The 24,981-nt window shown below is 42.3% G+C and overlaps 1 protein-coding gene across 3 annotated transcripts in view; it reads left to right on the plus strand.

Annotated features, from left to right (window-relative positions):
- The window catches only part of myo10 (myosin X), a 290,886-nt gene that overhangs the window by 230,368 nt on the left and 35,537 nt on the right, over positions 1-24,981 (plus strand). For all 3 annotated transcript variants that reach the window (XM_029703950.1, XM_029703951.1, XM_029703952.1), the window contains 3 exons: positions 6,232-6,346; positions 11,087-11,193; positions 17,104-17,322. In XM_029703950.1, the coding sequence (XP_029559810.1) occupies positions 6,232-6,346; positions 11,087-11,193; positions 17,104-17,322 (441 nt within the window). The remainder of the gene's footprint in view (positions 1-6,231; positions 6,347-11,086; positions 11,194-17,103; positions 17,323-24,981) is intronic.

Raw genomic sequence — 24,981 nt, forward strand, 5'->3', positions numbered from 1 at the left:
TGATTGTCATTAGTAGCCTACCAAACTTGCTAACGGCCAGTTGCTAATGGCCTGTACTCAGCACTCTATTGTCCCTTTATCATTGAAAGTCTGCTGTCAATTTGTCTACTGTGAAATAGCATTGTATCTGGTCAAACACATTTTTTCCCAAACGTTTACTAAGGGTTGGTAACAGGCTGATTGGTCAGCTATTTGAGCCAGTAAAGGGGGCTTTACTATTCCTGGGTAGCGGAATGACTTTTGCTTCCCTCCAGGCCTGAGGGCACACACTTTCTAGTATTGAAAATATGGCAAATAGTGACAATATCATCAGTAGTTTTCCATCCAAGTTGTCAAACCCTGGTGGCCTGTCATTGTTGATTGACAACAATATTTTTTTCACCTTTTCCACACTCACTTTACCGAATTCAAAATTACAATTCTTGTTACATTTACATTTAAGTCAATTAGCAGACGCTCTTATCCAGAGCGACTTACAAATTGGTGCATTCACCTTATGATATCCAGTGGAACAACCACTTTACAATAGTGCATCTAAATCTTTTAAGAGGTACGGAGGTGCCGTTCCCCTCACAGCTCCGTAGGCAAGCACCATGGTCTTGTAGCGGATGCGAGCTTCAACTGGAAGCCAGTGGAGAGAGCGGAGGAGCGGGGTGATGTGAGAGAACTTGGGAAGGTTGAACACCAGACGGGCTGCGGCGTTCTGGATGAGTTGTAGGGGTTTAATGGCACAGGCAGGAGCCCAGCCAACAGCGAGTTGCAGTAGTCCAGACGGGAGATGACAAGTGCCTGGATTAGGACCTGCGCCGCTTCCTGTGTGAGGCAGGGTCGTACTCTGCGAATGTTGTAGAGCATGAACCTACAGGATCGGGTCACCGCCTTGATGTTAGTGGAGAACGACAGGGTGTTGTCCAGGATCACGCCAAGGTTCTTAGCACTCTGGGAGGAGGACACAAGGGAGTTGTCAACCGTGATGGCGAGATCATGGAACGGGCAGTCCTTCCCCGGGAGGAAGAGCAGCTCCGTCTTGCCGAGGTTCAGCTTGAGGTGGTGATCCGTCATCCACACTGATATGTCTGCCAGACATGCAGAGATGCGATTCGCCGCCTGGTTATCAGAAGGGGGAAAGGAGAAGATTAATTGTGTGTCGTCTGCATAGCAATGATAGGAGAGACCATGTGAGGATATGACAGAGCCAAGTGACTTGGTGTATAGCGAGAATAGGAGAGGGCCTAGAACAGAGCCCTGGGGGACACCAGTGGTGAGAGCGCGTGGTGCGGAGACAGATTCTCGCCACGCCACCTGGTAGGAGCGACCTGTCAGGAAGGACGCAATCCAAGCGTGGGCCGCTTGGATTGCTGTCTTTCATTATTTGGTCAGATATACTTGGATATGTTGTGTTAGCGTTTGTTGCTGGCATGTCACGCCTAAGTTTGCTAATCTTGACAAATAATAAATCATTAATTCAGTCGGTTTTTTGATGAATTGTCAGGTTGTGCGCTACTGGTATAGAAGTCAGGTGCAGGATGGCAGAGAGTTGTGATCAGGCTTTATTTGATACACTTTATTTGGCAGAAGCAACAACAGACGGACGCAACTGCATCAAAAAACCTCCAGCCAATGGCAAAAGTGAAAAGCGCGACAACAGTCACAAAGATGCAAAGGTTTAACAATTAAACATACTTCGGGTTAAACACGGTACCCGGGGAAAAACCAGCCTGGCGCGTCACACAAAACACGTAACAAAACAATTCCACACAAAGACCTGGGGGGAACAGAGGGAATATATATGTAGCCTGATAGGAAATGTAAACCAGGTGTGCGGGGAAACAAGATAAAACACATGGAACAATGAAAAGTGGAGCGGCGATGGCTAGAAGACCGGTGGCGCCGAACGCCGCCCGAACAAGGAAAGGAGCTGACTTCAGCGGAAGTCGTGACATGAATGATCCATCTGATTCAATGAATGATGGAGCTGAGTTCTCTTTTTTCCCCAAAATGTCATTTAAGGTGCTCCAAAGCTTTTTAATATCATTCTTTATATAATTTATCTTTGTTTCATAGTATAGTTTCTTCTTCTTTTTATTCAGTTTAGTCACAAGATTTCTCAATTTGCAATACGTTTGCCAATCGGTTGTGCTGCCAGACTTATTTACCATTTATTTTGCCTCATCCCTCTCAACCATACAATTGTTCAGTTCCTCATCAATCAAATAGGATTTAACCGTTTTTACAGTCATTTTCTTAATTAATGAGTGCATGCTTATTAGTAACTGGAATAAGCAATTTTGTGTGAAGTGCAGCGTTTGGTTGCTCCTCATTACACACCACAGACCAGCAAATATTATTTACATCATCAACATAAGAATCACTAAAAAATGTATTGTATGACCTCTTATACAGGCCCAGACTTTGGAACTTTAGTTTTCCTAGATATGGCTATTATATTGTGACCACAACATCCAATGGATTTGAATACTGCTTTAAAGAAAATGTCTGGCTCATTAGTAGAGATGTAATCAATACATGTTGATGATTTAATTCCTGTGCTGTTTGTAACTACCCTGGTAGGTTGACTGATAATCTGAACCAGGTTGCAGGCACTAGTTACAGGTTGAAGTTTTTTCTTGAGTGAGCAGCTTGATGAAAGCCAGTCAATATTGAAATTACCAAGAAAATATACCTCTCTGTTGACATCACATACACTATCGAGCATTTCACACATTTATCCAGATACTGACTGTTAGCACTTGGTGATCTATAGCAGCTTCCCACCAGAATGGGCTTTAGGTGAGGCAGATGAACCTCTAGCCATATTAATTGAACAATATTTAACATGAGATCCTCTCTAAGCTTTACAGGAATGTGGTTCTTAATATAGACCCCAACACCGTCCCCATTGGTATTTCTGTATTTTCTGTCGATGTTATAACCATGTATTGCTACCACTATATCATCAAAGGTATTATCTAGTTTCAGAGATTTCAGAATATGAATGTAATCTGTTACTAGGAAGTTATTGACTTCATTAATGTTAGTGCAGGGTGAGCTGCACTCAGTGGACTTCCTACTAGGGCACACCACCTCAGTGCTAACAGTATACATCTGATTCATAGGCACATGATTACTGCATACAATAGCTGTGGAATCGGCAGAGACATTCAGGGCAGTAAGAGGTATATAAATTAGGATACTTACATTGTGTCCTCCAATGCCCCTGGGATAATGTACTATTGCTGAAGCATTATGACAACTTAGTGACAATGGTAGGGATTAACTGAGCTGGGCATGGGTCATTGATAAGTAATTGTCTCAACGCAGCCTTATAATGCTGTGAAAGGATCCAGGAACACAAATGATTTGGGTGGATCCCATCCTCCTTATAATACGAGCTTTGTTTCCAGAAGGTATCAACATTGTCAATACATGTTACACCCACAGAGCTGCAACAGTCTCGTAGCCAGTTATGGAGGGCTAAACGTCTGCTGAAACATTCAATGCCACGATTTAAGGAGGGCAAGGGCCAGATATTATGGGGTGTTTGTTGGTGTCAAGCAGTGACCCAATAGGTTTTTTAAAACCCATCTTCATGTCACGGTTGTCGTAAGGTAAAGTGGACCAAGACGCAGCGGTGAAATGTACACTCATCTTTTTTATTAAACGGACAAAGAAGGAAAAAACAAAAACAACACGTATACAAAAAACACAACGACGAATAACAGGCCGGTAAGGCAACAAAGCTATACCCAGCACAATCTCCCACAAAATACTAATACAAACACATACCTATTTATAGGACCCTCAATCAGAGGCAACTAGAAAACACCTGCCTCCAATTGAGAGTCCAACCCCCAATAAACTAAACATAGAAATACAAATGACTAGACTAAACATAGAAATACATAAACATAGAACAGTGCCCAAAATCCCGGAATAATAAATCAAACACCCTCCTATAAACACAACCAGGCCGAACCACATAAAACAAATACCCCCTGCCACGTCCTGACCAAACTACAATAACAAATAACCCTGGTCAGGACGTGACACTTCAGCTGTTCTGAGATGCCCTTCATAATGCCATTGAATCCCACATTAACTATGATAGACTCAATTTCCTGATGCTGGTTTAAAATGTTTGGTAGCAGCTGATTGATGTCCTGTACTCGTGCTCCTGGACAGCACAAAGATTTTGCTCCTGGGACTGAGACATTTCTTACCATTGAACTGCACAATACAACGGCCGGAACAGGGAAAGGAGAAATCCGCTCATTCCTAACCCTCACACAATTTGTTGAAGCAAGATAGTGTACGCCCGCTGCTCTCGGCGATTGGTCCAGATCTCCCACAGCAGGCAGTGCCCCGTCAGATCCAGAGAAAGGGAAAGGAGCCGAACTCGACAACGAAGCTGCTGCTGTAGTCACTGTAGTTGGAGTCAGTACCGCCGTTGCAGACACAGGCAATCCCAGTATTAAAGGGGCAGGTAGATCAGGCACCAGTGCAGCAAAGCTATCCCTTATGTCAATCTGCTCCGAACCTCTCAAAGTCACTCCCGTCTGCTTAGCAGCATGCCGCTGCCGTCGGTTTCCACGACTTGTGACATGGGACCAGCGCTGACTGGAAGAATCTTCTTGCTGTTCTCCATCTACTTCACTACAAGATGGAGGATGAGGAGAAGCTAATGGAGATGACTTCCTTGGCAGGCAAGTTCCAGATAGCACAGTCGATTCGGATAGGGACAGATGACAAGGCGTGGAAACATCCATCAGGCCCGAGCGGCATCCAGCGATAGGAGTTGAGAATGTTCGTGACAGGAAATTACATGATATAAGAGGGCCTGTTTGCTTGTTAACTGCTCAACACAATAGCCGCAAAATCGTTAGCGGAAAAATATCCTTTCTATTTTATTCAGTTATGTTCAATTGTATTGTTCTCACTATAAAATAATATGCCACAGGAATTAGAAGCAAATCTTGCCTACTAAATGAACTAGTGTAACCCACAGCCATATGGCATAGCCAGGTCAGGTCCTAACTTATTTTTACCCCCTTTTTCTCTCCAATTTGATCACGATCTTGTCTCATCAATGCATCTCCCAAATGGGCCCGGGAGAGGCGAAGGTCGAGTTGTGCATCTTCCGAAACCGTGCTTCTTAACACCCGCTCACTTAACCCGGAAGCCAACTGCACCAATGTCGGAGGAAACACTGTTCAACTGACGACCATAGTCAGCCTGCAGGCGCCCGGCCCGCCACAAGGGCGGCCTAGAGCGCGATGAGCCAAGCAAAGCCCCCCCCCCCCCCCGGCCAAACCCTCCCCTAACCCGGATGACGCTGGGCCAATTGTGGGCCGCCCTTTGGGACTCCCGGTAATGGCCTGTAATGACACAGCCTGGGATCGATCCACCGGCTGTAATGACACCGCAACACTGCAATGCAGTGCCTTAGACCACTGCGCCTATTGGGAGGGCCCAGAATATGCTATTCTGTTCTTCTGAAATATGCAACATTTTCTTCATATCATAATGTTCATTTAGACCTGCCTAAAATAAATAATGGGTTTATTGTGATGGTGTAGGCTATATTAAATGAATTTATTAGACTTTTTAAAATGTTGATGTTCCAAAGGTTCGCATCAGTGGATTGTAGGCTATGCATGGAAGCAGGAGATACTAAATGTGTTTATCTTAATTAACGGTCAATTACCGTGAGGCAGTTATTTGAATGACAATCACTGGCTGACAAAATGTCATGACCGCCACAGCCCTATCTGAGACGATTGTATGCTGTTTTCCTTCCACTTGACTATCAATTATTTTACAATACAGTACGTTCTCCTACGAGTTACATCCAAAGATTTTAATACATTATGAAAATGGATACATCACAATTGTAAAAATGTAAAAAATAACTGGAGCCACAGTGTCCTTTTGGGAGGCATGATGCAACTTTATGGTAGCTAGCAAAGAAGTGTAGAAACATTGTGAAGAATATGTAAGTAACTCCAGCTAGCTAGGAAGCTAACTTGGCTAACGGTGGGGCAAAAACAATTCACATATTTACTTTAAATTAACTATCACACCCTCTCTCTTTGCTTGCAACTGCAACAATGTTTCATGTCCCGAAAACTGACAGCGTGAATGTTTATATTTGGACATATTTAGCGTATTATGACCAATTGATTCCGAGCCATGTATACGCTAACATTCCATTCGGTCCCATCCCTTTCTTAGGTACAAGGTATTAATGAAGACTGTGTCTACACCAGAAGACCCAAGGGGATGGTGCATCCAGTTACTACACCTCTATGACGGCACCAGTGCAGAATGGGAGCTGGGGAAGACCAAGGTGAGAGATGACCCGGCCAACATTGTTTTAGCCTAGAAATTCGGTTTAGCTGCATTCGTTGTTCGCAGGGAACATGACAAGCTAACTAGTGACTATAGGCCCCTCCCTTTATGTTGCAGAAATGTTTTACCATGTTTTAGGCAAGGAAACATAGAAAAGGGAAACGTGCTAGATATGGTATAACCTAGGATACAGTGTATCCTTAACATAGTAAGGATTCAAAGGGATCTGAATTATAGAATTCAATAGAAAGGGAGAGAGAGAGAAAGAGAGTGTGTGAGAGAGTGTGTCTGTGTCTGTGCACATAGATCTGTTTGTGTGTACCTACAGTATATCAGTGTTTCCTTGGTTAGATCACCCTCATGAAATATTACCTTTTCAGACAATAGGCTAACCAGGATAAATAAGGAGACAGGATAAATATTTCTGTTTGACTTTTCTTTAATGGATTAGACAAAGATTCATGTTCAAACCATTCAAATTAAATTCCCAAATTTAGACGCAAGGCAATCTGTTAAAAAAAAGTCCTAACTATACAGAAAAAATATATAAAGGCAAAATGTAAAGTGTTGGTCCCATGTTTCATGAGCTGAAATAAAAGATTCCAGAAATATTCCAGAAAAACAAAAAGCTTATTTCTCTCAGATTTTGTGCACAAATTTGTTTACATCCTTGTAATTTCTCATTTGCCAAGATAATCCATCCACGTGATAGGTGTGGCAAATCAAGAAGCTGATTAAACAGCATGATAATTACACAGGTGCACCTTGTGTTGGGGACAATAAAAGTATACTCTAAAATGTGCAGTTTTGTCACACAACACAATGCTACAGATGTTTCAAGTTTTGAGGGAACATGCAATTGGCATGCTGACTGCAGGACTGTCCACCAGAGCTGTTGACAGAGAATTTAATGTTAATTTCGCTACCATAAGCCGCCTCCAATGTCATTTTAGAGAATTTGGCACTACGTCCAATCGGCCTCTCAACCGTAGACCAAGTTTAACCACGACAGCCCAGGATCTCCACTACCGGCTTCTTCACCTGCGTGATCGTATGAGACCAGCCACCCGGACAGCTGATAAAACTGTGGGTTAGCACAACCAAAGAATTTCTACACAAACTGTCAGGAACCGTCTCAGGGAAGCTCATCTGCATGCTTGTCATCCTCACAAGGGTCTTGACCTGACTGCAGTTCGGCGTCATAACTGACTTCAGTGGGCAAATGCTCACCTTCGATGGCCACTGGCACGCTGGAGAAGTGTGCTCTTCATGGATGAATCCGGGTTTCAACTGTATCGGGCAGATGGCAGACAGCGTGTATGGCGTCGTGTGGGCGAGCGGTTTGCTGATGTCAACGTTGTGAACAGAGTGCCCCATGGTGGCGGTGGAGTTATGGTATGGGCAGGCATAAGTTACGGACAACGAACACAATTGCATTTTATCACTGGCAATTTGAATGCACAGAGATACCGTGACGAGATCCTGAGGCCCGTTGTCATGCCATTAAAACCTCTCTAGGGTAGGTGGCACCAAATCGTCCCACCTACGTAACAGCCAGTTGAATCCTGTGGCGCGATATTCAAATACCTTAGAAATGCTATTACTTCAATTTCTCAAACATATGACTATTTTACAGCATTTTAAAGACAAGACTCTCGTTAATCTAACCACACTGTCCGATTTCAAAAAGGCTTTACAACGAAAGCAAAACATTAGATTATGTCAGCAGAGTACCCAGCCAGAAATAATCAGACACCCATTTTTCAAGCTAGCATATAATGTCACAAAAACCCAGAAGACAGCTAAATGCAGCACTAACCTTTGATGATCTTCATCAGATGACACACCTAGGACATTATGTTATACAATACATGCATGTTTTGTTCAATCAAGTTCATATTTATATCAAAAACCAGCTTTTTACATTAGCATGTGACGTTCAGAACTAGCATACACCCCGCAAACTTCCGGCGAATTTACTAACAATTTACTAAATTACTCACGATAAACGTTCACAAAAAGCATAACAATTATTTTAAGAATTATAGATACAGAACTCCTCTATGCACTCGATATGTCCGATTTTAAAATAGCTTTTCGGTGAAAGCACATTTTGCAATATATATTCTAAGTAGATAGCCCGGCATCACAGGGCTAGCTATTTAGACACCCAGCAAGTTTAGCCTTCACCAAACTCCGATTTACTATTAGAAAAGTTTGATTACCTTTGGTGTTCTTCGTCAGAATGCACTCCCAGGACTTCTACTTCAATAACAAATGTTGGTTTGGTCCCAAATAATCCATAGTTATGTTCCAACAGCGGCGTTTTGTTTGTGCGTTCAAGACACTATCCGAATGGTAAATAAGGGTCACGCACACGGCGCATTTCGTGACAAAAGATTTCTAAATATTTCATTACCGTACTTCGAAGCATGTCAACCGCTGTTTAAAATCAATTTTTATGACATTTTTCTCGTAAAAAAGCGATAATATTCCGACCGGGAATCTGCAATTAGGTAAACAGATGAAAGAAAATACAGCATGGGGTCGACTCGGGCACGCGCCTAAGCCCTTTGTCCTCTGATCGGCCACTTGGCAAAGGCGATAATTTGTTTCAGCCTGGGGCTGCCTCGATATCGTTCAGCTTTTTCCCGGGCTCTGAGAGCCTATGGGAGCCGTAGGAAGTGTCACGTTACAGCTAAGATCCTCAGTCTTCAATAAACAGGCAAGAACAACAAGACCTTGTCAGACAGGCCACTTCCTGCATGAAATCTTCTCAGGTTTTTGCCTGCCATATGAGTTCTGTTATACTCACAGACACCATTCAAACAGTTTTAGAAACTTTAGGGTGTTTTCTATCCAAAGCCAATAATTATATGCATATTCTAGTTACTGGGCAGGAGTAGTAACCAGATTAAATCGGGTACGTTTTTTATCCGGCCGTGTAAATACTGCCCCCTAGCCCTAACAGGTTAACAGCTTCTACCCCCAAGTCACAAAACTGTTGAACAATTAATCAAATGGTCACCCGGACTATTTGCGTTGACACCCCCCCTTTTGTTTTTACACTACTGCTACCTGCTGTTTATTATCTATGCTTAATCACTTTACCCCTACCTACATTACATGAACCCCCTTTATAAAGCCTCGTTATTGTTATTTTATTGTAACTTTTTTTTTACTTTAGTTTATTTAGTAAATATTTTCTTAACCCTATTTTCTTAAAACTGCATTGTTGGTTAAGGGCTTGTAACTAAGAATTTCTCAGAAAAGTCTACACCTATGCCTCCCGAGTGGTGCAGCGGTCTAAGGCTGAGCCACTCGGGACCTGGGTTCGATCCTGGGCTGTGCCACAGCCGGTTGCGACACCCATGACCTTCGCCTCTCCCAAGTCCCATGGGACAAGACTGGAACTACCAATTGGATATCACGAAATTGGGGAGAAAAAGTGGTAAAAAGTACCTAAAAAAACAATAAAACTCTACAGCTGTTGTATTTGGCACATGTGACAAATTCTATTGGATTTATTCCTAGGTATATGTACATATCTACCTCGATTACCTCGTACCCCTTCACATCGACTCGGTACTGGTACCCCGTGTATTTAGCCAAGTTATCGTTACTCATTGTGTATTTATTATTACGTGTTTTTGCTTTTCTATTATTTCTCAATTATCTTTCTCTGTGCATTGTTTGTAAGTAAGCATTTCACTGTTAGTCTACACCTGTTGTTTACGGAGCATGTGACAAATACAATCTGATTTGAATAACATTCATGTACAGTTATTACTGTGTAGTTACATAGTAATACTGGCAACTTAATGTACAGTGTTACCTAACATGCATTGATGAGACATTCTATCCTATATCTCAATATCTTGTTTAATGTCCCCTCCTATATCATTGACAGGATAAAGCCAAGACAACCTGTTCAGCAATACCCCTGTAATTCTGACATTTCTCCATTGATTCACTTGAGACAACATCCCACATCTACATTTCTACAGTCTCTAATTGGCTTATCCTCAAGGCCCACAATTGAGCCTGGTTTCCCTATAGAAATGGAAGACAGTTTGGGTCTTAAAAAGGGCGGTCGGACTGCCTGTAGATTAGACCATTCAGAAACTGAGCCACTAAATCCCTTGCCTTCATTATTTTGCAGCCTTTAACGGTGGCTCCCGCAGTTTGAACAAAAGAGTGAGACTCGAACAAAAGAGTGAATAATTGATTTGATGAACATTGCGGTGTGTTGGGCTATGTCGTTCTTTTGTGTTGGGTTTTAAATTGGTTTTAGATGTACGTGAGTGGGTTTCTGAAGTTGTTGGTTTACATATTTGTAGTGGATTACAATTTATTTTGAGCATATTCTCAGGCAGAATAGCCGTTGATTGTCTAGCTATACTGTTCCACGTGTTCAAAGGAATGGAATGACATAGACTATACAGAGAGTTGGATTCAATCAAACATCACTGTTTACAATAATACTTGTTCATTCAGAAAACTGGAACTATCTGCCTATTAGGAGTGTACCTGGTATTTCCAAAGAGCCCAAAACCATTCTACTATGTACAGTACAAAAAAGTACATTTGTAATATAATGTAAATCTATTATGTAGTGTCGGTTTGATCAAATTGCAGGCAAATGTATTTATTTTAAATGGATCCCTTGGTAACCTTCTTCTCCTTTACTGTATCCCCCTTCCTCTCTTTTCCTCTCTTTCCTCCCTGTGGGGGACAGGTGTTTCTACGGGAGTCTCTGGAGCACAGGTTGGAGAAGCAGCGAGAGTTGGAGGTGCTAAAAGCAGCCATGGTCATCCAGGCTCACGTCATGGGCTACATGGCCAGGTAAACATGCCACATATCCTGTATGTGCACCAGGTTTGAGGTCATTTCGGTTTAAGTTATGAAATTCACGAATCGAAAATTGCTGCCCATAATCTTTTTTCAGTGTATGAATTTACATTTGAGATTAATTTCCAAAATTGACTAATTGGATGCTGAATTGACCGCAACCCTGATAGGCATATGCCATACAGCGCACACACACACAAGTATGGGTAGCTGCAGCCCAATATGGTGACCGGACTATGGGTGAGTCGGTGTGTCGAAAGGAGTGGGTGTATGGAAAGCGAATCAGCTAACTGGCCAGATTTGTTGCCACTCCAGATCGTTTTGCGTGGCTGATTGGGCCGAACTACAAGTCCATAATAGGCCACCAGTGCTCCGCCGACTTGAAGTGCTTCCTACTGGGTAGCATGGTCGTGTTTCCGGCGGTAGCTACGTGGTCCTTTAAGATGGTCTAGATCAGAGGTGCACAATTGGCGGACCTCGGTCCGAGTCCGGACCGAGTGAAGGTTCTATCTGGACCTCGACACATTTCTCAGAAATAATTGTTAAATTAAATACTGATGAAGCAACCCTTTTTTTCAATGTACACATACTGAGCTGGCTCAGCGCAGCTGGGAAGGTTCTAGACAGCGCCCCATTCTACTGTGTCTTGTCCAATCACGTGCGTTATTTAAATCACTTCACGAAACTCAGCCAATCAAAGCAAATGTTTACAATGCATGTTAGGAAACTGATGTTGTCAGAGAGAGCGAGAGACAGTGAGAGAAGCAAAAGCGGAAGCGAGAGGAGAAATTATAGAGTGGCGTGTGCAAAAGTCAGGAAAGTCGATACAGAAAATCGAGCTTTCAAAGAGGAGTGGACAGACAAATATGCCTTTGTCCTTCCTGCAGTGAGTGTCCAACCACTCTGCCTGATATGTTCAGAGACCGTGGCTCCGATAAAAAGTTCCAACGTGAAGCGCCACTACGAGACAAAGCACAAATCTTTTGAGCAAACATATCCACAGCAGTCTGAGGTGAGGGCACGCAAAATAAACGAACTCAAAGCCCAATATAATCGATCCACCAGAGTCCCCTCCCTTGCATTCACTGCCCAACAACGTGCAAACGAATGTTCACTAAAAATAGCTTGGATTTTGGGTCAACACCAAAAGCCATTTACTGACGGGGGAGTGGTGATGGAGTGCATGAAAGCTGTTGCTGAAACTTTACTTGACGGTAACAAAAAAGACGAGCTGTGTGAAAAGATCAAGCAAATCCCAATGTCACGTACAACAACAGCAAGAAATACGGAGAGAGGATCTATTAACACAGCTTGATGAAGCTATTCGGAGTGCACCATGCATAGCATTAGCTGTTAATGAATCTACTGCTGTGAGTGATATTGCCCAGCTTCTGGTGTATGTTAGATTTTACCACACAGGGAAGAAGAAGGAATTCTGTGAAGACCTGTTAGGTGTAACATCACTCGAGACACATACAAGAGGAAAGGACATATACAGTGGCTTGCGAAAGTGTTCACACCCCTTGGCATTTTTCCTATTTTGTTGCCTTATAACCTGGAATTAAAATGGGATTTTTTTTGGTTGTTTGTATCATTTGATTTACACAACATTCCTACCACTTTGAAGATGCAACATATTTTTTTATTGTGAAACAAACAACAAATAAGACAAAAAAAGTCAATACTTTGTAGAGCAACCTTTTGCAGCAATTACAGCTGCAAGTCTCTTGGGGTATGCCTCTATAAGCTTGGCACATCTAGCCGCTGGGATTTTTGCCCATTCTTCAAGGCAAAACTGCTCCAGCTCCTTCAAGTTGGATGGGTTCCGCCAGTTTCCAGAGGAAAGGAAGACCTTCAAGGAGACTGTGCACACTTCCCAAAAGTGCAGGAACAGATTCAGGGTGAGAGAGATGTTTCTCCTCATATTGACTTCATAGATAAGCTGATTGGAAACTTCAGAAATCGCTTTGACAGCTTCAGCCTTGGAAAGCAGCTCCTTCTCCTAATTGAGAATCCATTCCTCATCACAGATGTCAGGGGATTTTCAAAGGATGTGACACAGACCTTCAAGTGGGCACATGCTGGATCTCTACAGATGGAACTGATTGATCTGCAAGCAAATGTTGCACTAAGAGAGCACTTTCAACTAACTGATCATGACCCTTTCTGGCTGCAGGCTGTGTCTGAGACTGTGTTCCCTGGTCTAACCAAAGTAGAACTACACACCTTGACCATGTTTGGCTCCACATACAGTTGTGAGTCTTCTTTCTCCACTATGAACATCATATTGCAACATATTATTTATATTTTAACTTTGAACTTTCTTCAAACTACAAATCTACCATTCCAGTGTTTTTCTTGCTATACTTTATTTACTTTGCCACCATGGCATTTTTTGCCTTTACCTCCCTTATCTCACATCATTTGCTCACATTGTATATAGTCTTATTTTTTTCTACTGCATCATTGATTGAATGTTGTTTTACTCCATGTGTAACTCTGTTGTTGTATGTTGTCGAACTGCTTTGCTTTATCTTGGCCAGGTCGCAATTGTAAATGAGAACTTGTTCTCAACTTGCCTACCTGGTTAAATAAAGGTGAAATAAAATAAATAAAAAAAATTAACAGTAAGTACTGTTCTAGACTCACCAATGAGCACCTACATATGTGAATGAGAATGGCACTGACTCCATTCCAGCCAAGGTTCAAATTACTGGCATGGCAAGCAAAAGCCCATTTCGCTCACTAAAGAAGAGCGGTGGAGAAGTGAAGTGGGAGAGAGTAGGAAAGATAAATATTAAACCTGTGGTTTCTTATTTGTTCAAAAATCAAAGCACTTTTTCAGAAACAGGCACTTTTGTAATTTTTTGTGAAGATGCAGTCTTGTTTTGCTTGAAATGAGGGATAGGCCTACTTTTATTTATGGTTTGGCTGCATATTTATTTTTCCTCATGTTTAATGTGTCTGCATTAAAAATGTGCAATAAATATTGTTGAAATGTTATTGAAATGTAGTACTTTGTTTATTAGCTATACATATACAGTACTGTGCAAAAGTTTTAGGCAGGTGTAAAAAAGGCTGTAAAGTAAGAATGCTTTAAAAAATAGACATGTTAATAGATTATATTTATCAATTAACTAAATGCAAAGTGAGTGAACAGAAGAAAAATCTAAATCAAATCCATATTTGGTGTGACCACCCTTTGCTTTCAAAACAGCATCAATTCTTGTAGGTACACTTGCACAAAGTGAGGGATTTTGTAGGCATATAGTCAGGTGCATGATTAAACAATTATACCAAACAGGTGATCATCAATTATACCAAACTAATGATCATCAATTCAATATGTAGGTGGAAACAATCATTAACTGAAACGGAAACAGCTGTGGAAACAAGAGGATTAAAACTGGGTGAAAAACAGCTAACAAGGTGAGGTTGCTGAAGACAGTTTACTGTCAAAAGTCATACACCATGGCAAGATTGAGCACAGCAACAAGACACAAGGTAGTTATACTGCATCAGCAAGGTCTCTCCCAAGCAGAAATTTCAAGTCAGACAGGGGTTTCCAGATGTGCTGTCCAAGCTCTTTTGAAGAAGCACAAAGAAACGGGCAACGTTGAGGACCGTAGACGCAGTGGTCGGCCAAGGAAACTTACTGCAGCAGATGAAAGACACATCATGCTTACTTCCCTTTGCAATCGGAAGATGTCCAGCAGTGTCATCAGCCCAGTGGGACCCTGGTACACCCATCTACTGTCCTGAGAAGTCTGGTCAGAAGTGGCCTTCATGGGACCTTGGAACACCCATCTACTGTCTGGAGAAGTCTGGTCAGAAGTGGCCTTCATGGAAGACTTGCGGCCAAAAAGCCATACCTCTGACGTGGAAACAAGGCCAAGCGACTCAACTATGCAAGAAAACACAATAACTGGGGTGCAGAAAAATGGCAGCAGGTGCTCTGAACTGATGAGTCAAAATTTGATCTATTTGGCTGTAGCAGAAGGCAGTTTGTTTGCCGAAGGGCTGGAGAGCGGTACACAAATGAGTGTCTGCAGGCAACAGTGAAGCATGGTGGAGGTTCCTCGCAAGTTTGGGGCTGCATTTCTGCAAATGGAGTTGGGGATTTGGTCAGAATTAATGGTCTTCTCAATGCTGAGAAGTACAGGCAGATAATTATTCATCATGCAATACCATCATGCAATACCATCAGGGAGGCATCTGATTGGCCCAAAATGTATTCTGCAGCATGACAATGACCCCAAACATACAACGAAAGTCATTAAGAACTATCTTTAGCGTAAAGAAGAACAAGGAGTCCTGGAAGGGATGGTATGGCCCCCACAGAGCCCTGATTTCAATATCATTGTAACATCTGTCTTCAAGAATGGACCAAGGCGCAGCGGGAATGTGGATACTCATAGTTTTTTATAAACACAAGTAAAGCATCCACAGGCAAAAACAATACTCACGACGACAGGAACAGTCTTGCAGGCACACAAAACGCAATGCAAGAACAACTACCCACAACCCCAAAGAAAACCACACACTACTATATAGGACTCCCAATCAAAGGCAACTCAACACACCTGCCTTCAATTGGGAGTCCAATCACCAACACAACCATTCACACACACAAAAACCCTGCCACATCCTGACCAAAACTAACACCATTACGCCCTCTGCTGGTCAGGACGTGACAATCATCGAGACTGTCTGGGATTACATGAAGAGACAGAAGCTCCTGAGGCTGCCTAAATTCACAGAAGAACTGTGAATTTGGGCCAACCTACCTGCTGAGTTCCTTCAAAAACTGTGTGCAAGTGTACCTAGGAGAATTGATGCTGTTTTGAAGGCAAAGAGTGGTCACACCAAATATTGATTTGATGTAGATTTTTCGTCTGTTCACTCACTTTGCATTTAGTTAATTGATAAATATAATCTATTAACATTTTGAAAGCATTCTTACTTTACAGCCTTTTTTCACACCTGCCTAAAACTTTTGCACAGTACTGTTCAAGAACTACATATGCCCCCAAATCATAGCGCACGTTAGACATTTTAATGGTTTGGACCTTTGGGGGGAGAAAATGTTAGTCATTGCACCTCTTTGAATTCTAATTGTGCACCCCTGGTCTAGATGGCTAACAGTTATTTCTTGTTTAGACTGCTATCCGACTTGAAATAAAATCATGCAACTCAGGCATCCTCTGGCTTAAAAACATAAGTCCAAACTCTCGCGGTATGGTAGCTCAATGTACAGTAGTTGCATGGTAAGAAACAGAAGAAGAAAAAAAAAACATTTCAATCAAAACCGTCATACCAAAAGCAGAGCGCTTTCGACACACCCACTCCTTTCCACACGCCCACTACTTTCCTTTCCACACACCCACTCCTTTTCACACGCCCACTCCTTTTCACATGCCCACCTCTTTCCTTTCGACACACCCACTCCTTTCCACACGCCCACTACTTTGCTTTCGACACACCGACTCCTTTTCACATGTCCACTACTTTCCTTTTGACACACCCACTCCTTTCCACACGCCCACTACTGTGTATAATGTGTATATTTGTGCAATATGTCTTCCCAGGTAAAATAGAGGTAAAATAAAAAAAATACTTTCCTTTCGACACACCCACTCTCCCATACTTCAGTCGCCATATTGGGATGCAGCTACCCCCTTCTCTACACACAGCCTCTTCGGGGGAAACGATTGGGCCAAAGTCAGACCCTGGGGGGGACCACTTCCCTGTTACACACTTGTCAGTAATTGTATATATGATTATGCATACATACTTACTGAATACCTATTGTGATGTTTATCTATTCCAAGATGAGAACACACTAAGAGATACGATTCTAAGACGAGCTATATCAATTTCCTTTCCATTGATGTCACTCTACAGGAAGCAGTACAGGAAGCTGCTGCAGTGCATTGTGGTCATTCAGAAGAACTACAGAGCGTTTTATTGGAGGCGGAAGTTCTTGCTCCTGCGCTGGGCCGCTCTCACCTTCCAGAAATGCCTGAGGGGCCAGTTGGGACGAAAGGTCTACTGCCAACTCCTGGATGAGAGGAAGATGATGGAGGAGGATAAGAGGAGGAGGAGGGTGGAAGAGCTGGATAGGTGGGCTATTTGCAGTTTCTGTGTGTGTGTGTGTTTGTGTGCTAACTGGGATTGGATTTGATTATTCCACTTTATTCATTTATGTAGAAGACACTGTTGTGTATGCTATTGCCCACGCGGCTGACTAGGTTATTTCTGAGCTTCAACCTGCCTTTATTGCCTTGCAGAAAGTAACTATAACAGACTTCTTGTTAAATAATTGTCAACCCATAACACCATATTAAGGTGTGGGATTTTAACAGTATTACAAGACACAACTAGCAATTCTGTTTCACTCCAGCAGCTAGCATAATCTTTCCGTCCACAATTCCTCTGTGGGAACATGGCGACTCTCAACACCCGACAACACCCGCTACTATCCAAGAGATTGTTTGTGAGGAAATTGCCTCAGCCTTCAGCAATTAAAACCAGTAAATCAATATCTGCACTGCTTACTCAACTAAAGTGGACAGTTTGGAAACAGTGGCCAGTGTGACAGAGGTGCGACTCCATGACAAGGACACAGCGCAAACTAAGCTAGAAGGGGAGTCAATCTCCTAAAAAAGATAACAGAATCACTCAGACATAATTCCCGTAATTTCAAAATGCGGGTCACAGGACTTGAAACTGGTGTGGAAGCGGGAAACCCAACTTCCTTCATGAGCAAAATCTTTTATATGAACTGTTTGGGCAGGAAAAGCTTGGTCCCATGCCGCTGATTAACATTGCTCACCGCACGAGTCCTATCCACAACGGAGCTCGGTGTATGATTGTACGAATCCACAGTTTTGAAGTCTAATGGCAAATTGTTCGCCTCGCAGCGGAATTGGTGGCTTTGAAGAGGATCAACATCTACCCAGTCCTGAGTGCCGAACTGCTGAAACAGAGGGCGACCTACAACTAGGTGAGATCACAGATACGCAAGCTAAACCTGAGATGCGACTCATCTTGACTTTCCAGAATACAACACAAACATTTTCCACTGCCAAGGAGGCTCAATACTTATTTGAGAAGCACATCAAGCCAACACACAAGGGGACAAGCCGACAGATCTGGGTTAACCCCAATTTGACTGGCTCAATATTCAGGTATGCTATCCATACACAATCCTGCCATCACCATAAGACAATGATGAGGACAACCCCTCAATTGGGTAAAAGGAAAAAAATATTATTATTATTATTATTGCTGAACATTGGACTTTGTTATTATTTTATTGCCTATGGTTCAGGACATTTAGACAATGATGACATCACATCAATTAATGAACAATGGACAATATTTTTGGGGGGTGACCAACTATTTTTGTTTTTTGAGGGGTTCAGATCACAGGCAATAATATTCAAAAAGTACATAGATCCACCCTCCCGGCGATCAGAGAAAACCCTCCCCATACCACCCCTTCCCTGTGGGTCTGAAGCAAAGAAAGTAAAAAATATGAAAATACCTATACAGCGCCTTCAGAAAGTATTCACACCCCTTGACCTTTTCTACATTTTGTAGTGTCATTTTTGTCACCTTCCTACACACAGTGGTGTAAAGTCCTTAAGTAAAAATACCTTAAAGTACTATTAAGTAGTTTTTTTGAGTATCTGTTCTTTACTTTACTATTTATATTTTTGACAACTTTTACTTCACTACATTCCTAAAGAAAATGATGTACTTTTTACTCCATGCATTTTCCCTGAATGCTTAGCAGCACAGGAAAATTGTCCAATTCACACACTTATCAAGAGAATATCCCTGGTCATCCCTACTGCCTCTGATCTGGCAGACTCACTAAACACAAATGCTTTATTCGTAGATTTGCATTGGGGGCCACGATCGGAGACGATATTCTCAGGAAGGCCATAGTGCCGGAAGACCTGCTGGAACAGTGCCTCAGCGACCTGGATAGCGGTGGAGAGACCAGAGAGAGGGATGAAACAGCATGATTTTGAGAATCTGTCCACTATCACAAAAATGGTGGCATAACCATTAGAAGAGAGGAGATCAGTGACAAAATCAATGGACAGATGAGACCAGGGACGCTGAGGCACGGGAAGGGGAAGGAGTTTCCCTGCTGGAGTGTTCCGGGGGTATTTGGATTGGGCACATACGGAACAGCAGGTTGACATAACGAGTGACATCCCATGGCAAGGTGGGCCACCCATACTTTCCAGAGATGGACTGAATGGTGCATGTGATACCTGGATGTCCAGAGACAACAGCTGTGTGCGACAAGGTCAACAGCCGATCCCTTATCCCCGTGGGAACGTAGGTGCGCTCAGAAGGACAGGTAGAAGGTGCAGGTTCCCTCTCCAGGACCTGGTGAATTTCCACATTTACATCCCAGAGCACAGGGGCTACAACTTGAGAGGGCGGAATTATGGGTGCACTGAAGCCAGGAACCTCTCCCGATTCGTAGAAACGGGACAGGGCATCAGCTTTGTGTTTTTTAAATAAAATCTGGTGAGGAAAAGGGCCCGCCTGGCTTGGCGGGGGTTCAGTCGCCTCGAGTGCATATGTACTCCAGGTTCCGATGGTCAGTGAGGATGAGAAATGGGTCCTGGGGGCCTTCCAGCCAGTGCCTCCACTCCTCTAATGCCAACTTCACCGCCAGGAGCTCCCGATCGCCAACATCATAGTTCCTCTCTGCAGGAGACAGCTTTTTAGAATAATACACACATGGATACAATTCTCTGGATTACCTTGACGTTGGGACAGGACAGCCCCCACACCTACTTCTGAAGCGTCCATCTCCACCATGAAGGGCAGCGTAGGATCTGGATGTTTGAGCAACCGGGCGGAGGTGAAACGTCCCTTCAGTAGGCGGAATGCTTCGTCAGCTGCAGGATTCCACCCCAACTTCCAGGGACCACGCTTGAGGAGAGAAGTGAGAGGAGATCGAGCTAAAGTTCTTAATGAATCGGCAGTAGAAGTTGGCAAATTAATGTTCGGATTACAGAATGACAAGGTCATTTTCCATATTCTGTTCCGGTCAAGGGTTTGTTCAGATTCCATTTAAATCTATGGGCCATACTTTTGACACTCTCACATATGGATGCAAGGACTGACCATCCATGAGCTCAAAATGATAGTTTTAACCATGTTTCAAATCAAATCAAAGTTTATTTCTCACGTGCGCCGAATACAACAGGTGTACTTACAGGCTCTAACCAATAGTGCAAAAAGGTATTAGGTGAACAATAGGTAAGTAAAGAAATAAAAACAACAGTAAAAAAGACAGGCTATATACAGTAGCGAGGCTACATACAGAGCTATACAGTGTTTGTTTACAATTACATTGGCTACAAACAAACATGCTCATGAGACGTTTCTAAGTTACATTCTTCAAGAATCAATGGCTATATACAGTATTAAATGGAAACTTCACCACTAGACACTATTTGGGGTGTTTTCCGGTCTCCCTATATAATTGTGAGTGATGAGAGGGTGTAGAATTCTGGCCCTGGGAGAGTTCAACCAATGATGTCATTGGTTGATGGAACCTGCTGTCTGATCAAAAAATGTATGGAATCATGTTTTGTAGCAATTATTGTGGCCTTTATGTTTCGCTGATTGCCCTTGTTAAATAGAGCCATTGGACTTGTCTCACTGATGTTCCTATCTGCCAGGACATTACAGGATATCTACGGTGACTCATATTCCTAGGCTTTGTGTAGACTACGGCCTGATGGGAGCCATACTTCCTTGTATCGACCCTCAAAGGCAGGCTTTTCAAAACAGGGGCGGTACTAATGTACAGGTTCACAAGTGCAATATTACCGTTACTGTGACTGTGCACTGTCTATCCAAGACTGCTAAATACTTAGCTACAATGGGACAAAAAGAGCTGGACAACTATTTTTTTAAATATTCTTTTACATCGAAACATACAGCCCTGTTTATTTGAGCCAGAATACACTGAAGAGGAGTTGTGACGGCGAGAAAAATAATTACGAGACCAGCAAGCAGCGGCAGCAGCCTAGACCAGCTGGACTGGTACTCAGGGGGGTAAATGACAAGCTAGTAAGTTGTTTTGCTGTCGGTATCTAGCTAGCACTATAAGCTCTATTTCAGTACAGTACAATTTGGTGATCGATTTGGCCATAACAGGGCTTGCTAGAACCACAACAAGCCTAGCTAGCTAGCTGTGCTGTTTTCTATATCTAAAATGTACTGTAGTCTAACGTTATAGCTAGCTAGCGAACTAGCCTAGCTTGCCTTAGTGACTATCAATGAGCAAAGCTGGAGAAATGTTTTGATGATGATGGCGGAGAGTAAAGGAATTACTTTGGCTTTGTGACACATATTTGTGTCATATTCTCATATTCTACAAAACGCTGCTACAGTAGGAATGCAGACAGTACACAACGATTGCCCATAAATGTGTAATAGCGTTTTTGTTTTCCTCTCATAGACAGTACTGCTTGGATACAAATAAGTTGATGACTCTCAAGAGGAGTTGTGAAAGGTTCCATAATAACAAACTCCCCTCCCTTGTATCAAAGTGACTCCGAACACCTCACTGCACCACCCAAACACACCATATGCAAGTACAGTGGATTCGGAAAGTATTCAGACTCCTTGACTTTTTCCACATTTTGTTACGTTACAGCCTTATTCTAAAATGTATTTAAAAAAAAATTCTCATCAATCTACACACAATACCCCATAATGACAACGCAAAAACAGGTTTTTCGACATTTTTGCCCCTAAAAAACAAAAAATAAACTGAAATGTCGCATTTACATAAGACTTCAGAACCTTTACTCTGTACTTGGTTGAAGCACCTTTGGCAGCGATTACCGCCTCGAGTCTTCTTGAGTATGACGCTACAAGCTTGGGACCCCTGTATTTGGGCAGTTTCTCCCATTCTTCTCTACAGATCCTCTCAAGCTCTGTCAGGTTGGATGGGGAGCATTGCTGCACAGCTATTTTCAGGTCTCTCCAGAGATGTTCGATCACTTTCAAGTCCCGGCTCTGGCTGGGCCTCTCAAGGACCTTCCTAGACTTGTCCCGATGCTACCCCTGCGTTGTCTTGGCTGTGTGCTTAGGGTCTTTGTCCTGTTGGAAGGTGAGCCTTCACCCCCGTCTGAGGTCCTGAGCACTCTGGAGCAGGTTTTCATAAAAAATCTCTGTACTTTGCTCCGTTCATCTTTCCCTCGATACTGATTAGTCTCGCAGTCCCTGCCGGTGAAAAACATCCCCACAGCATGATGCTGCCACCACCATGCTTCACCGTAGGCCAAAGAGTTCAATCTTGGTTTCATCAGACCAGAGAACCTTGTTTCTCATGGTCTGAGAGTCCTTTTAGCAAACTCCAAGCGTTCTGTCATGTACCTTTTACTGAGGAGTGGCTCTAGCCACTTTACTATAAAGGCCAGGATTGGTAGAGTGCTGCAGAGATGGTTGTCCTTCTGGAAGGTTCTCCCATCTCCACCGAATAACTCTAGAGCTCTGTCAGAGTGACCATCGTGTTCTTGGTCACCTCTCTGACCAAGGCCCTTCTCCACCTATTGCTCAGTTTTGCCAGGCAGCCAGCTCTAGGAAGACTCTTTGTGGTTCCAAACTTCTTCCATTTAAGAATGATGGAGGCCACTGTGTTCTTGGGGATCTTCAATGCTGCAGAATTTTTTTGGTACCCTTCCCCAGATCTGTACCTCGACACAATCCTGTCTCGGAGCTCTACAATCCCTTCGACCTCATGGATAATGTTTTTGCTTTGACATGCACTGTGTAGTATTTATTATTAAGCATTGGTACTATATTTGTCTTGTACTGTGCCTTTAGAAAGTATTCACACCCCATGACTTTTTTGTTAGAGCCTGAATTTAAAATGGATTATATTGATATGTTGTGTCACTGGCCTATACACAATATCCCATCATGTCAAAGTGGAATTATGTATTTAGGCAAATTAATTACAAATGAAAAGCTGAAATGTTTTGAGTCAATAAGTATTCAACCCCTTTATGGCAAGCCTAAATACATTTGAGAGTAAAAATTTGCTTAACAAGTCACATAATAAGTTATATCGAATCGCTCTGTGCAATAATAGTGTTTAACTTGAGTTTTGAATGACTACCTCATCTCTGTATTATCTGCATGGTGAAGTTATTAATTACACTTTGGATGGTGTATCAATACACCCAGTCACGACAAAGATAGAGGTGTTCTTCCTAACTCGAAGAGGAAGTAAACCTGAAGAGGAAGTAAACCACTCAGAGATTTCACTATGAGGCCAATGGTGACTTTAAAACAGTTACAGAGTTTAATGGCTGTGATAGGAGAAAACTGAGGATGGATCAACAACATTGTAGTTACTCCACAATACTAACCTAAATGACAAAGTGAAAAGAAGGAAGCCTCCACAGAATAAAAATATTCCAAAACATTCATCCTGTTTGCAATAAGGCACTAAAGTAAAACTACAATAAATGCGGCAATGAAATAAATGTTATGTTCTCAATACAAAGCATTATGTTTTTGGCAAACACAACACATCACTGAATACTACTCTTCATATTTTCAAGCATGGTGGTGGCTGCATCGTGTTATGGGTATGCTTGTCATCGGCAAGGACTAGGGGATGAAAAATAATGGAATAGAGCTAAGCACAGGCAAAATCCTAGAGGGACACCTGGTTCAGTCTGCATTCCAACAGACACTAGGAGACAAATTCACCATTCAGCATGACAGTAACCTAAAACACAAGCCAAAATATACACTGGAGTTCCTTACCAAGACGACATTGAATGTTCTTGAGTGGCTTACTTACAGTTTTGACTTAAATTGGCTTGAAAACATATGGCAAGACTTGCAAATGGCTGTGTAGCAATGATCAACAACCAACTTGACAGAGCTTTAAGAGTTTTTTAAAGAATAATGTGCAAATATTGTACAGTCTAGGTGTGCGAAGCTCTTAGAGACTTACCCAGAAAGACTCACAGCTGTAATCACTGCCAAAGGTTATTCTAACATGTATTGACTCAGGGGTGTGAATACTTATTTAAATGAGATATTTCTGTAGTTCATTTTCAATAAATTTGCTAAGATTTCTAAAAAGTTGTTTTCACTTTGTCATTATGAGGTATTGTATGTAGATGGGTGAGAACATTTTATTTCATCATTTTGAATTCAGGCTGTAACACAACAAAATGTGGAATACGTCAAAGGGTATGAATACTTTCTGAAGGCACTGTATGTCATTCACTGCTATAACTGTTCCTGCATACTGCTGTGTAAACTCACCTCAGTCACCAGAGCAAGTAAAGTTGGTCTTGAATACAAGCCATGTCAACTTATTTGCTATATTGGCAGACTAGTCTACTGTTTTATTAAAACATGTTTACTTGCCAACAAATTTGTTTAAATGATACATCAACTCCCTGCACCAATTGTTTAAGCAGTAAGACTGAAGCTAGTTTATCCAAATACTTTTCATGAATATCACAATGAATGGATCAAGAAGTTTAAGTCAACACTATTGGTTTCTGATGCAACTGGAATCATTTAGTCACTTGTCAGTAAAAATATATTAAACACCATTATATACATATGTACAACAGATAGAAATATCTATACCACAATGCAGTTGTGAGCATACTAGGCATTCTATATTATACTACAGCATACAGTAAGTCTAACTGTATATCAAATGTATTTATATAGCCCTTCTTACATCAGCTGATATAT

The sequence above is a fragment of the Salmo trutta genome, chromosome 21 (assembly GCF_901001165.1).
Source record: "Salmo trutta chromosome 21, fSalTru1.1, whole genome shotgun sequence".
Lineage (NCBI taxonomy): Eukaryota > Metazoa > Chordata > Actinopteri > Salmoniformes > Salmonidae > Salmo > Salmo trutta.